Source organism: Eumetopias jubatus, unplaced genomic scaffold (assembly GCF_037043125.1).
Source record: "Eumetopias jubatus isolate StellerSeaLion01/CBP00866 unplaced genomic scaffold, mEumJub1_p1.0 scaffold_8, whole genome shotgun sequence".
Lineage (NCBI taxonomy): Eukaryota > Metazoa > Chordata > Mammalia > Carnivora > Otariidae > Eumetopias > Eumetopias jubatus.
In genome coordinates, this window is record NW_028274814.1 from 136,881,118 (window position 1) to 136,895,492 (window position 14,375).

Below are 14,375 nucleotides of genomic sequence, written 5' to 3' on the forward strand. Positions count from 1 at the left end.
GGTCATGATCTCAGGGTCCTGGGATTGAGCCCTACACTGGGCTCTGCACTCAGCGGGGAGTCTGCTTGGGATTCTCTCTCTCTCTCCCTTTGCCCCTTCCTCCAGCTCGGGTGCACACATGTGTGTGTGGGTGCTCTGTCTCATTCTCTCTCTCTCAAATAAATAAATAAGATCTTTAACAAATAAATATGTGCAGTTTATAGTTTGTAAAGAATACTGCAATAAAGATATAACAAATGTAAAAAGAATTTTTTTTTTAAATGGCAAGTTCTGGGATGGAGCTGTGGAAGTACCTACACTGGAATTTTGGCATATGCAAATATTTTAGAAAAATGTAGGCAACCACTAACATGACAGCAACTACCTTTTTCCCAAACATTTTATTTGTTAGGATTCTTCTCATCATAAAAGTTGCACACACCCATTGTAGCAAACTTGGTAAAGCCTGGGGACCAAAACAAAATTCCACACATTCATGAGAATACACAAGGCAACAGTGGCTATGGGTACAGGCCCTGGAATCGGCCTCCCTGGGTTGGAGTATCAGCTCCAGACTTCACAGCCCCATGAGCGAAGGCAGTGTTCACGAGCTGTGGTCTGTGGCCCCTTCCAGGACACCAGGGAGGCGTGAAGCATTTTCATATGCATACTAGGAAGTCATTTGCCTTTTCTGCCCTGCACCTCTCACACACAGTGGGTTTTTCAGAGGCCAGCCAATGTGTGACCACTGACGGAACATGTGCTCTGGAAGGCCGTGTTCTCTAACATTTTCTAAGGCTGTGGAAATGTTTTGGGTATAAATGAGGAGCTGGAGTGAGTTTTCAGAGATTTGCTTAGTTTCTTTACAGACCTTCACTAGCTCGTTTACCAGCTACCTTTGGTTACACCTGCTATAATTTCTGTAACCTCCTTATCTAATAAGTCATTATTTTGAAACTGCAATGTTTTCCCTGAGCCTATAGGGAAACCCAAAAAGGAAGTACACATTCATTTTCTGCAATAACGTTTTTCAAATGTGCAGTTTTAATTTCTAATTCAATCATACTGATAGATACACTCCATATAACGAAATCTTTTTGAGGTCCCCAAAAATTTTTAAGCCCATTCAAGGATTAAGAACCACCAACCTGGGGCACCTCACTCTGTCTCTGCTTTAGTTTCCTTGTCTATAAAATGCACCCAGTGAGGGGCACTTCAGGAAGTTCTGGCCATTGATCTAACTGCTTCAGGAAGTCCTTATGCTGCCAGGTACTAAGCACCGTGCTGAGTCTTACAGCTACCACTGTGAACAGGCTAAACAACCCCCACCCCAAGGAGCCAAGTGGCCGGGAAAGTGCTCATTCGGAACCGAGGGAATAGGCTGTCTACAAGTCCAGAGGTGAGAGAGAGGACTTGGGGTCGTCAGGAAATGGAAAGCGATTCAGTCTGTGCTGAGAGAAGAAAAGCAGCCGAGGCGAATGTCTCTTGAGCTCAGCTCCGGGTGGAGGGCTCTACGTCTAGGCTCTCCTTTGACCCTTACCGCACTGTCTTAAGTAATGTTTGCGCGAGGAAATTGAGGCTCGGAGTGGGTAAGTAACTTGCCCAAGTGCACAGCCAGTTCAGAGCTGAGCTGGGATTTGTATGCTCAGGCAGTCTGGCTGCAGAGCCGGAGCTCTGGAGGGTGCGAGGATCATGAGGGGCCTGGGAAGCCACTGGAAAGCATCTGGATGCTTTCCTAGCAGCAGTAGGACACCGGGGTGTTTTAAGCAGGGTTTTAACATGATCAGATCTGTAGTTGAGACAGATAAGCCTGTCTGCGTCATGGAGAATGGATTAGAGAGGCTTCCATCTCAAATACCAAATTACCTGCATGACCAATCCACTAGATTTCATTCATTCATTCATTCACTCCCTCACTCATTCATTCATTCCCTCACTAAACACTGAAGAAGCCCTGAGCACGCACTGGGCACTGTTCTAGCCCAGGTACTGGAGTTCCAGGAGTGGATCCATTCCTCAGCACTGTGTTTTCCACACTCCCTGCAGGCTCATTGGCACCTGCCGGGTTCACCTTGACCCTCCCGCCCTGTGGGGCCTGCTCCAGCCTGCCCCTCTCCTGAGGCCTTGCTTGCTAAGGCAACAGCCATGATTAGTGTGAGTGCTCATCCCCCTTGCTTCCTGTGTGCTGCCTGAGCTGCTGACTTCCTCCTACTCCCAGAGCCCCCACACTGCAGGTTCTGGTCCATCACCCGGACCTTCTCTGCCCCTCCGGCCAGGTCACTGACGAGCTGGTGGTGTTCTGCCAGGTCCTGCCCCGCCCTCTCACCTCAGATGGTCTACTCCCTGCTCCCAGACAGACACTTGCTGAATGGAGGCTCAGGCCGTCAACGTAAAGAGAATCGCGTCTGTGCCCACGTCCTCTGGGAGGCTCCTGCTGGAGTTTTCATTCGATTTGCTTACTCCTCTGTGCTTCCTCCCATCCAAGGACTAACCAGGCCCGACCCTGCTTAGCTTCCGAGATCAGACGAGATTGGGCACGTTCAGGGTGGTGTGGCTGTAGACTCCTCTGTGCTTCCTAACTGGCCAATGACACAGCCTCTGGCTGTCATCTCTCCCACCCACCTCCATGTCCAGGGTCCCTGAGTCCTGTCCTTCTGGACAGAAGGCTGATCCCAGAACAGCCATCCCCCTGCTGTGCCACTGCTGTGCCGCCCACCTGTCCCCATCCTCTCTCCCTGTCACAGTGCTTTCTCCACACTGGGGCCAGAGCAACCCTTAGAGAGCACAGATGTGACACTGTCTCCCCCTCCATCCAAGGCCACGTCACAGGCTCCTCGCCCCCTGGGCTGTGCTTCTCCACTTCGGCTGCACTTCCGAGCCGGTGGGGACGTCAGGATGACAGTGCCTGGCCCGGCCTGTGGACAGGGCATGGGCGTTGGGATTTTCAAAGCTCTCCAGATGATTCTCAGATGCTGGTAGGAAACCAGTGCCCTGTCGGATGGCCCCAGTTCCCATTCTAGCCTGACCCCGCCCATCCCTCGGCATCATCCCCTGGCTGTTCCTCCCTACATAACTGCCTGCCCCAACAGTCCTACAGGGCTTGCCCGTCCCCAGATGTGCCCCTACTCTCTCCGCTTTGCCCCATATCCTACGTCCTGAAATGCCCTTCCCTTTGCCCTTTGGACTCAAGCATCACATCCGAGAAGCTTCCCACATTCCATCCTGCCCAGCTGTAAGTGAGTGCTCCTCTGATTTCACCCAGAGCTGTGCTCACAGGCCATGTTGGGTTTGTCTGCATCTCTTTCCCCCACACTAGAGCACCGTGGAAATAAAGAGATTTCTGTTAACTGGTTACGTAGGAGAGAGGGTATGCAGTAGGCACTCCCTAATAACACCCACAGAGTGAAAGACTAAGTGAAGGAGTAAATGAACTGTCCCCATGGGTACCCTGCTCTTGACTGCACATAGCAAAGGCCAAGGCAGCTGAAGCCCCTGCACACTCCCTTCTTGCCCTGCAGAGGCCCCCTGAACTCCCTCTAGAACTCTCTCTCTTGACTTGCTGCCACCTGTCTCTCCCTCTTCTGTGTTTCCCACACTCCAGCAAGCTGGCCTTTCTGCAAATGTTCAGTAAATGGATGAATGCAAACACCAAGCTCTGTGCACCTCTCTGCTCAGGAAAGCCTTGGCCTCACCCTCCTCCTGTAAACCCTTCTTCTTCTGCAAAAACCAACCACAGGAAAAATGGGTAATGAAACATGAATGTTCACAGAAAGGAGACTCGAGTGGCCAACAACTACTGGTAGATCAACTGTGTCACCTGAAATCAATGTAATGTCATCAAAAGCAACAAATATAAGATCTTTAACATTCCAGGCAGAAGGACTAAGAGAGAATTAGAGTAACTTTCTTCCCTGCGATTCAGTGGATTTCCATCTAATCTCCCAGATGGCTGTCCACAGTGGGAAGCATGGACCAAATAGTCTGTAAGGTTGAGTTCTGGACGACAAGCTGGAGGGCACAGCAGGACGTTCGGGTGGTGGCAGGGGAAGCAGGATTCAAGCTGTAGGTTCTCAAGGTCACCGTGGAGAGGGAAGCAAGTGGGCTCTGTGCTCCAAGAGCAGCCATGAGCGGGGTGAACAAGACACATGGCAGAAGACTCACAGGGGCCTTCAAGGCACTGTGCTCTTCTTTCTCTTAAGATTCCGGTCCCCTTCCAGCTTCGCTCAGCCCCAAGAGGCAAGTTTTAAACTAAAGTAAAACACAACTATAATTCCAGCCTCTCTCCACAGGATGGCTGATGGCAGCCAGGCACCCTGGGAGGTAAACTGGCATCAGGATTAAGAGCAGAAGAGTCACAAAGACCTGGGAGGTAGATTCAATCCACAGCCTCCTAGCTATGTGCCTGTGGATGGGGACTTAACTTCTTCAGACCTCGGCGTCCTTATCCATGGAAAGGAGTGCTGTTGTGAGAACTAAATCACAGAGCACATGCCAAACTCTCGACCCATGTCCTATGTTAGTAAAGACCCAATAAATAGCAATTATCAATATTCCCTATCGATACTGCAAACACACATAGAAGTTGTTTTAGGATTATAAACAGACTTGACAAAAAACATGACCCTAATTAATTTCGTGACCAAAACACTTACTTCAGTAAATGTTCAATCGTTAAAAATGGGCAGAATATGCGCATGACTTTCTTGAAATTATTTCGACCAATGAGCCCCGTGTCTCCAAGGTCATATGACTGTAGCATTTTGTAGAAGGCTTGGAGATTCCTAGTAATCGAGTCCTGAACAATCTCTTCCACCTAACACAAAAAACAAATATATTTACCAAGTGGTACCTTTTCTTTTATTTTTTTTAAAGACTTTATTTATTTGACAGAGAAAGACACAGCGAGAGAGGGAACACAAGTAGGGGGAGTAGGAGAGGGAGAAGCAGGCTTCCCGCGGAGCAGGGAGCCCGATGTGGGGCTCAATCCCAGGACCCTGGGATCATGACCTGAGACGAAGGCAGACGCTTAACCAACTGAGCCACCCAGGCGCCCCTAAGCAGTACCTTTGTAACCTGGGTGCTAGCATGCTGGGACCCCACAGGAAAGTTACTTACTGAATCCCAAGCCAGGAGGAGAGGTACCATGGTGTCTGTACAGGAGGAGAGTTTTCGTATCTAATTGGGAAAGAGAAAGTGTGTAGGTACGAATCACTCCTCGAGGCAGTAGGAGATTTGGAGGCAGACAGACACGGACTTTCTAGCTTTGCCCCTGATTAGCCAATTAACTCTGAGAGCGTGAGCAATTGAGTTTGCTCCCTAATCCCCATCTGGAAATGGGGATCATAATATTTAACTAGTACTTATTTTTAAAAAAAGTACAATAAACATGAAAAAAATCTATCACCTGGCTTAAAGAAATGCAAAATAAAAGAATAATGAGGCGGCGTTTTTGCCTTTCAGAATGGTAAAAATTTAAAATGGAAGTCAATTGCCAGTGTCGACAAGGGGTAACGTTAGACAATTTGATAATCTACACACTCTGGGGCAATGGTGACCGCCTCTGGGGGGTTGGCAAGGGAACAGAGCTGGAAGAAAAACTTACTTTTCACATGTTCCCTTTTGCATCTTTTGCATTTTGTACTTTACACATATATTCCTCTTTTAAAATAATTAAAATAATTTCAAGAATAAAATGTATATTCTTTCACCTAATCATTTCATTTTTAGAAATTTGTACAAAAGGAATCATCATAGAATGGTGCAAAAAAGCAGACACTACAATATCCATCGTAGCAAGATATATAAAAGGGAAAAAAAAGAACATGTAGATTAAACAGAATAGTTACTCTGTATCTTTTAAAATCATACAGCAGAATTTTTACTGACAGTGTTAAGGACATGCTAGTAAGGGACAGCACCGACTAAAAAGTCATTAATTATAGGATCTCGTTTTAAAATAAAATAGATATCATACATGAAAGTATGCATCCAATCTTCAAATTGCATACATTAAATATGTACTGCTTTCGTGTATCAATTATACTGCAATAAAGCTGAAAACAAGGTGCATGCAATGGACCACAAAGTCTAACAGTGGGTAACAATCCCTCCGTGTTAGAACTAGTGGTGATATTCATTTTCTTCTATTTGCATAACCATGTTTTCTAATTTTTCTCCTCCATTCCTGTATGTTCATTCATTCACTCACTGCACTGTTTTTTGAGTGAGCCGAGCAGTGCGCTAGCCCCCGTGGGTACAACGGGCAGTGAAAACAGAATGGCCTGTCTTCGTGGAGGCATGACCACATAATGACCGAGTTGTGACACTGTGACTGGCAGGTGTGTGAGGCCAGGGGCACCAGACAGGCTTCAGCAGAGGCATCACGGAGGGTCCCTGGGAAGATACCGGGTGCACCGAGACCTGCTGAGGAGTGTGAAGGGAATCTTGGCAGGAGCCACAGTGTGCCCAAGCTGCAGGAGGGACCTGGGGGCACCTGAGGACCCAAGCCAGTGTGGCCCACGAGGATTCCGGGAGCCAGTCAGCAGGGCTGGACTATGTGGGCACCTTGCTAGCCAGGTTAGGAAGTCTTGCTTTCTCCTAGAGCCCCGACAGCCACCCGAGGCCTTTTAGGCATGGTGGCCGACAGGATGTGGTTTATATTGAGCAAAGATCCAGCCACTTGTCACATGGAGAGCAGATTGTTTACATGTCCATATTTTGTTTTTAGAGAAAAAAAGCTGTGTGCAGAGTTGCTGTGACAGCCAGAGGCCCCAGTTCTCAGGAGCTAATATAACAAAGTTCAGGAAAAGGTACAATTATTCTTTTCTGTGTGTGAGGGCCCTGGGACTTACTTTTTTTTTCTTTTTTATTTAGACATTATTTTTTAAATTTTATTTTATTGTGTTATGTTACTCACCATACATTACATCATTAGTTTTTGATGTAGTGTTCCATGATTCATTGTTTGCGTATAACACCCAGTGCTCCATTCAATACGTGCCCTCCTTAATACCCATGACCATCCCCCCACCCCCCCTCTAGAACCCTCAGTTTGTTTCTCAGAGTCCGTCTCTCATGGTTCGTCTCCCCCTCCGATTTCCCCCCCTTCATTTTTCCCTTCCTACTATCTTCTTCTTCTTTTTTTAAATATATAATGTATTATTTGTTTCAGAGGTACAGGTCTGTGATTCAACAGTCTTGCACAATTCACAGCGCTCACCACAGCACATGCCCTCCCCAATGTCTATCACCCAGCCACCCCATCCCTCCCACCCCCCCACCACTCCAGCAACCCTGTTTGTTTTCTGAGATTAAGAATTCTGGGACTTACTTTTGAACTAGGGTTCAAGAAGGACCAAATGACATTGGTTTAGGATGTGGTCACCACCTTGCACAAGGTGGGCGCTCAAGAAATCATAATATTAGTGAAAAACTAATTTGTACCTGCTAAAGGAAGTCTATAACAAATATTTCAAAAAGAATCTGTTCATGTCTATCACATGTATTACCTGACACTAATCTAATTTTTTAAAGTTCTTAAAATTGTTAAGTGCTAATCGCTATTAAAGTTATAAAAGCATTTCTAATAATAAAACTCTGTCAACTTTTCAAAAAGCAAGTACAGATCACCAGAGGCAATAGCAGTTTTTTTTTTAATGGGGAATTAACATAAAAACTCTAAAAATATTAATGAGAACCAGAGGAGTAATTCACAAACATGCCCGTGCAAGACATGGTTGCAGGAGGGGCACTGCCGGCATGTTGTTAAAAGAAGATACATCCTGCACACATAGGTGCTCTCATCCCAGGAGGGGTTTCCAGAAATGTCAAATATCACCTTTCAGTAAGATTTTGACACTGAAAGTTAAAATCGAACAACTCAAAAACTTAAGTCTTATTAAAATGAAAATTAGAAGCACGTGGTGGCTCAGTTGGTTAAGCATCTGACTCTTGACTTTAACTCTTGATTTTGGCTCTTGATCTTAGGTTCGTGAGATTGAGCTCTGCATCAGGCTCCGCACTGCTTGAGATTCTCTCTCCCTCTCCTTCTGCCCCTCCCCCTGTGCATGCATGCATGCACGTTCTCTCTCTCTCAAATAAATAAATCTTTTTTAAAAAATGAAAATTAACCCAGCTGAAAAACGTGAAGTCCTTTATTTAAGACTGTTTCACCAACTGCCTCTGATTTCACTATGAATACTTTTAAGTTTCCTGCCATCGACAGAAAATCAAATACGGAGCTGTCATAAAACTCACCTTAGGGTTCTCTTCAAGCAGTTCAATAAGCGTGTAGACATTGACCCATCCAGTGTCCCCAGGGTCAAGCGTTTGCATCAATTCTTTGAATTCTGAATCACTCATTTTTACAACCATGCAATTTAGGAGACGTCGCAATTCTTCCCCTGTTATCCGTCCATCAGGTTTCTGAGCATGAGAGTGTATATAAGGGAATTTTTTTAAAAAAGGAAAAAGGAAGGAAAAGCATTATATATACTAAGCATCACTGAATAAAGAGTGAGCTCTGGCCAAACAGAATTATGATGAAGCAAGAATCCCTCAGGTGGTGGTCACTAGACAACGCTGTGAGCCAAGAGCAGTGTGTTGGGTGGGTGCAGGGGGGATGCTGGAACTCTCCAGGGGCCATTCCCACAATGCTGTCTATGAGGACGTGGGCAGGACATGGCCCCGAGTGAGGAAAGAGGCCGATCTCGTGGGCACAGGCTGACCGCCGCCTCGGGACAGGCGAAGTGCTGGCTGTCACAGCTCCTCCAGCCCCATCCCCACCTGAGGGCTATGTTGTTCAGTAGCAGAGGACACACAACTTCCCGGCAATTCAATTACAACTTGCCAATTTACTAAAAATATTAATTATGCTTATTTTCACTCCCACCAACCTCATCAATTACATAAATGGACAATTACTTAGCAAGAAAAATTTCACCCATGCTGCATAAGAAAACGTATTATAAGCAAAACACTATGAGGCAAATTCTTCCCCCAGAATAAAAAATTACCAATAAGCAAATTAAATATCAAAATGAGAAGATACTGTTTACTGGAAAAACGGGAAATAAAGAATCCCTACCTCTCTCACAGAGACACTGTGACTATTAATGTGACAAAGGGGCTAAGTCATAAAGCAGTATGTAAATGTCAGCCACTACTTTGGGGTCCAAAATCAGAAAAGGATATAAGGGTGTCTTTGGGAAAATTAAATAATTTAGAGAATATATGCATGCTTGCTTTTTGGTTTGGGAGTGATCATCAAATTTTTAATGCCCACATAGGAAAATTATGATTTTTAATAAATTTACAGCATTGTGCAACCTTCACCATCTGCTTCCAGAACTTTCCATCATCTCAAAAGAAACCTTGTGTCCATTTCCTCAACCTAAGGTAACTTGTCTATTTGCTATCTCTCTGTATTCACTTTGTCTTAGGTATTTCAGGTAAACAGAAGCATACACTATATGCATCGGTATGCACTTTGCATCTGGCTTCCATCACTTAGCATAACATTTTTTAGGTTCGTCCAGGATGTACCATGGATCAGTATTTTGATCTTTTTTATCCTTGTTATTATCCCACTGTATGGAGATGCCACATTTTGTTTATTTTATCACAAGTGGATAAACATTTGGATCATTTCCAGTTTGGAGATTATGAATAACATTGATGTGAACATTTGCACACAAGTCTTTGTGTGGACATATGGTTTTACTTCTCTTGGGCAGCCACCTACGAGAGGAATTGCTGGGTCATGTGGTACATTTCTGTTTAATTTTAAAGAAATGACCATGTTGTTACTTCAATGGAAGCTGTAGCACTTTACATCTCCACCAGCATGAGAGTGTTGGAGCATTCCATCTCCACATCCTTGTCAACACTTACTACTGACTACGTGGGTGGATTATCGTCACCCCACGGTTGGGAAGTGGTGTCTCAGTGTGCTTCTGATTTGATTTCCCTGATGTCTAGTGATGTTGACCATCTTTTCATGTGCTTGTTGGCCATTCGTATGTCTTCTTGGATGAAATGTCTATTCAAATGTTTTGCCCATTTTTTACACTGGGTTTTCCTCTTACTGAGTTCTAAAAGTTTTTATATATTCTATGTGCAAGTCCTTTACCAAATATATCATTTGCATATATTTTCTCCCAGAGCGTGGCTTATCTTTTGAAGCACAAATTTTTAATTTTGAGAAGTCCAATGTATGGTTTTTTTTTCCCTTTTTTTTTTCCCTTTATGGATCATGCTTTTAGCATCATAGCTAAGAAATCCTTGCCTAACCCAAGTCACAGAGATTTATGCATATGCCTTCTTCTAAGGATTTTGCCATTTTAACTCATATTTAGGTTTATGGCTCATTTTTAGTGAATTTTTGTGTATGGGTAAGGTAGTTCATCTTTTTACAAATGGATATCCAATTGTCTCAGCACCATTAATTGAAAAGACGATCCTTTCCCCCTACTGATCTTGTAAAAGATGAACTGACCATAAATGTGAGGGCTTATTTTTGGACCTTCAGTTCTGTTCCATCAATCGATATGTCTATCCTCATGCCAGTGCCACACTGTCCTGATACCGTAGCTCTGTACGAAGATTCAAAATCTGGAAGCTTAAGTGCTCTAACTTCATTCTTCTTTTCCAAGATTGGTTTTAGCTACTCAGCAACCTTTGCATTTCCATATGAATTTTAAGATCAATTTTTTAAATTTCTGCAAAAAAAGCCAGTTGGCATTTTAATGGCGTTTGCAGCATTAAATCTATAGATCAATTTGGAGAGAACTGCCATCTTAATAATAGCGAGTCTTCCAATCCATGAATATGGAATGTCTCTTCATGTACTTACATTTTATTTCTTTTAACAGTGTTTTGTAATTTTCAGTGTACAAGTCAGGCATTTTTGTTAAATTTATTACTAGGTATTTTAGTCTTTTTGATGCTATTGTGAATGGAATTGCTTTCTGAAGTTCGTTTTTAGATTGTTCATTGCTAGTTTATAGAAATATAACTGATTTTTGTATATTGATCTTATATCCTGCAACCTTGATGAACTTTATTATTTATAGAAGTTTGTGTGTGTATATCATGTTGTCCGTGAATAAAGACAGTTTTACTTCTTCCTTTCCAATCTGGATGCCTTTTATTTCTTTTCTTTCAGGATTGCATTGTTTAGAACTTCAGTACAATGTTGCATGGAAGTAGCAAAAGCTGACATTGTTCTGTTTTTCATGATCTTGGGGGAAAGTATTCAGTCTCTTACCATCAACTATGGTTAGCTGTTAGCTATGGGTTCATTGTAGATGCCCTTTAACAGTTTAAGGAATTTCCCTGCTATTCCTGGTTTGTTGAAAGTTGCTATCATGAAACAGTGTTGGATTTTTCAAATAATTTTTCTGCATCTCTCAAGATGATTATGTGGTTTTGTCTTTATTTTTATTAATATTGTGTGTACTCTATTAATTGATTTTTTGGAAGTCAAACCAAACCTGCAATCCTGGGATAAATCCCACATGGTCATAGCATTTAATCTTTTTTGTATGTTGCTGAATTTAGTTCACTAATATTTTGCTGGGAATTTTTGCAACAATATTCATGAAGGATATTGATCTTTGGTTTTCTTTTCTTGTGGTCCCTTTGTCTGGCTTTAGTATTAGGGTAATATTGGCCTCAGAGAATGAGTTGGGAAGCAGTCCTTCCTCCTATATTTTTTTCTGAAAGTTAGTGAAGGATTGTTATTATTTCTAAAAGTGATCTTTGTAGTCTTCAATGTAGAGAATTTGCATATTTTTATTAGGTATATTTCTAGGCATTTGATTTTTTTAAAGATATTGTTAGAAACAATATTTTAAAAATTCTTTTTCTAATTGCTTATTGTAATTTACAGAAATCATATTGATCTTTGAATACTGATCTTGTATCCAATGACCTTCTAAATTCTATGATTAATTCTAGTATTTTCTGGAAGATTAGTCTGTACTTTCTATTTAGAAAATCATGTGAGCTACAAATAATACTGAGAAAAAGAGTGGGTGAACAGGCAGGGCACAAATTGTTTCTGGGTGATAGAAAGGGAGCCAGACCAGATTTAAATGTAAGTGATGGAGGTGACTAGGTCCACTCAGAGGGAAGGTGGCAATGTGTAGAGGTAGCACATACAGCTACTTGGGATGTCTGAGTTGCAGCAGATCTAAAGCAGTCTTTCCTGTAATAATTCCACACCCCTCTCTACAGCAGGAGACGGACCTGCTTCCTACTGTTGTGTTCTGCAGCCTGCCTCCTCCTGGCTCTCTCCCTCTGCTCTCCTCCTTCCAGGTCCCAGAATGTGCCCAAGACCAAGGCACATGGTAGGGGGGTTGGGAGTCCCACTTGGCAACCATGCACTCTGCAATTCTAAGGTATCTGATGGTCACTGCTGTTATGTGACACTCCAGAGTGTGAGCTCATCATTGGCAGGGCCTTTGCATTACTCATCTATGTGTTCAGTGTAAGTGCCCACAGCCAGGCCCAGCGTGGGGCAGGCACTCCATTCCTCACCCACATGACGGGTTTGTTGATCAGTTCTGTTTGTGGAACAGTAGATCAATGACTGTTAAATAGTCCAATATTTGGAGTGGTTAGCATGATTATCATACTCCATTAACGGAGATGAGATTTCACTATTTTTAATTAAATTGCTTCAATATACCATGCTCGGTACTGAGGTGGGTAAACACACAAAAGCCTTCATTTATCTCTAAGAGGAGGCCCAGCCAGCACACTTCCGGGCAGCTCTGCCCAGGGCAGCAGTGGGCCTCTCTGGAGTAGCTGGTTTGCGTCCTGGCTCCACCACTCACTAGCTGGGAGCCTCAAGCTGGGTACTTACTACTGACGCTCCCTTTCCTCAGCAAATAAGGGCAAAATGAAAGGATCAAATAGAGATAATTATAGTGTCTACCTCACAGAGGTGCTGAGAGGCTGAAGTGAGTGAAGACAAGTAAATCACTTAAGACAGTACCTGGCACATCGTTAAGAACTCAATATTATTGTTCATTCAGGAGAAGAGATCAAGTCATATAGGTCTAAAGAATAACTAGAACAGTGGGCTAGTTAAAATGCCCCTTCCCCTAAAGAAAACAGAACCCCAAATCTCTGAGTCTACGCTACACTCAGAAATCCTAAGCAATGGCATTCTAGAATGACAGAGGCGAGGAGTCTCCAGTACAGAGAGCAAACCACTGAACTTTGTGGTCCACCTCCAGGCCATGTGGGCTCCTCCCCAAAATGCTGCCCCGTAGCTGCCTTACAGGAAGGCTGCCACTGAGGACAACCATCTCCTCTTTTATACACAGTTGTACTTGAGTCTGAGGCAGAGCAAGTCACCGGACCCCTCCAGATTTCCTAGATTCAGTTATTGAATGTACTTAGTAAATAACAAACTTGGGAAATGTTGCATGTTTCAAAAGTATCCAAGTGCTGCTTTCTAAAATAAACATTAAATTGGGACAGGAGCAATATTTCGAGCAAGTTACAAATTCATGAATTAGCCTCCTCTCTGCAGTATAATAAACCAGGAAATAGGCTCTTTGGATCTAAGAAAACTTTCCTTGGATGGGTTACACGTTGTTATGAACCCACACACTCTAGGCTGGAGTGGGTAAGGTTCAACAGGTTGGGATTACTCGTTAAACAGCAAACGATAGGCAGTCACTGCAACCTTAACGACCTTGCCACACTCTGTTCTCATCCCCTGGCATCTCCCTCACTGCGGCATAGCACATTTTATGTCATCTGATCCCCCCAAACACACCCAACTCCTGAGGTCGGGCCTTATAGCCCTAAGTGCTCAGAATAATTCCTAGCATATAATAGGAGCTCAAACAATGTCTGTTGGCTGGATAAATGAATGAATATACAGTTTTTATTGGCCTTATTCTGAGGGTTCGCATTCTGAGAAACAATGAAGTTTTCACCAGAGAAGGGTTCCAAAATCTTACAGTGTTGGCGATCAGTAGTGCTTTCTTCAATGATGTACAGTGATCCTCATGTCTGGATAACTTTGTGAGAATGTTTTCCTTGCGAGATTGGTTTCTAGAGGTGATGCTACAGAAGAATGAAGAGAAAAACAGGAATAAGGTTATGTTCTTGTACTTTGTTCTTTCTTAATGCAAAAAAAAAAAAAAAAAGAAGAAGAAGAAGAAGAAGAAAAGCACCTGACAACTATCATAACGCTTTATTTGTGGATGGCTCTTCTTCCTGAAAGTGTAATGTGCTTGTACAGGCCCCCCTGCTGCTCGGGCAGTGCGGTGCGTGACAGGGGAGAGGGTGTGGAGGCCATTAGCCTTGCTGTGCCATCACTCTCCTCTTCCCCTGCCAGCTAACTGTGGCCAGCCATCTTGCCGGTCTGTGTCTTT

The 14,375-nt window shown here is 43.6% G+C and overlaps 1 protein-coding gene across 1 annotated transcript in view; it reads right to left on the bottom strand.

Annotated features, from left to right (window-relative positions):
• The window catches only part of EFCAB6 (EF-hand calcium binding domain 6), a 204,428-nt gene that overhangs the window by 109,996 nt on the left and 80,057 nt on the right, over window positions 1-14,375 (bottom strand). Inside the window, exons 10-13 of the mRNA XM_028115294.2 lie at window positions 13,959-14,064; window positions 8,236-8,403; window positions 5,095-5,154; window positions 4,632-4,792 (exon numbers count right to left, since the gene is read on the bottom strand). Coding sequence (XP_027971095.2) covers window positions 4,632-4,792; window positions 5,095-5,154; window positions 8,236-8,403; window positions 13,959-14,064 — 495 coding nt within the window. The remainder of the gene's footprint in view (window positions 1-4,631; window positions 4,793-5,094; window positions 5,155-8,235; window positions 8,404-13,958; window positions 14,065-14,375) is intronic.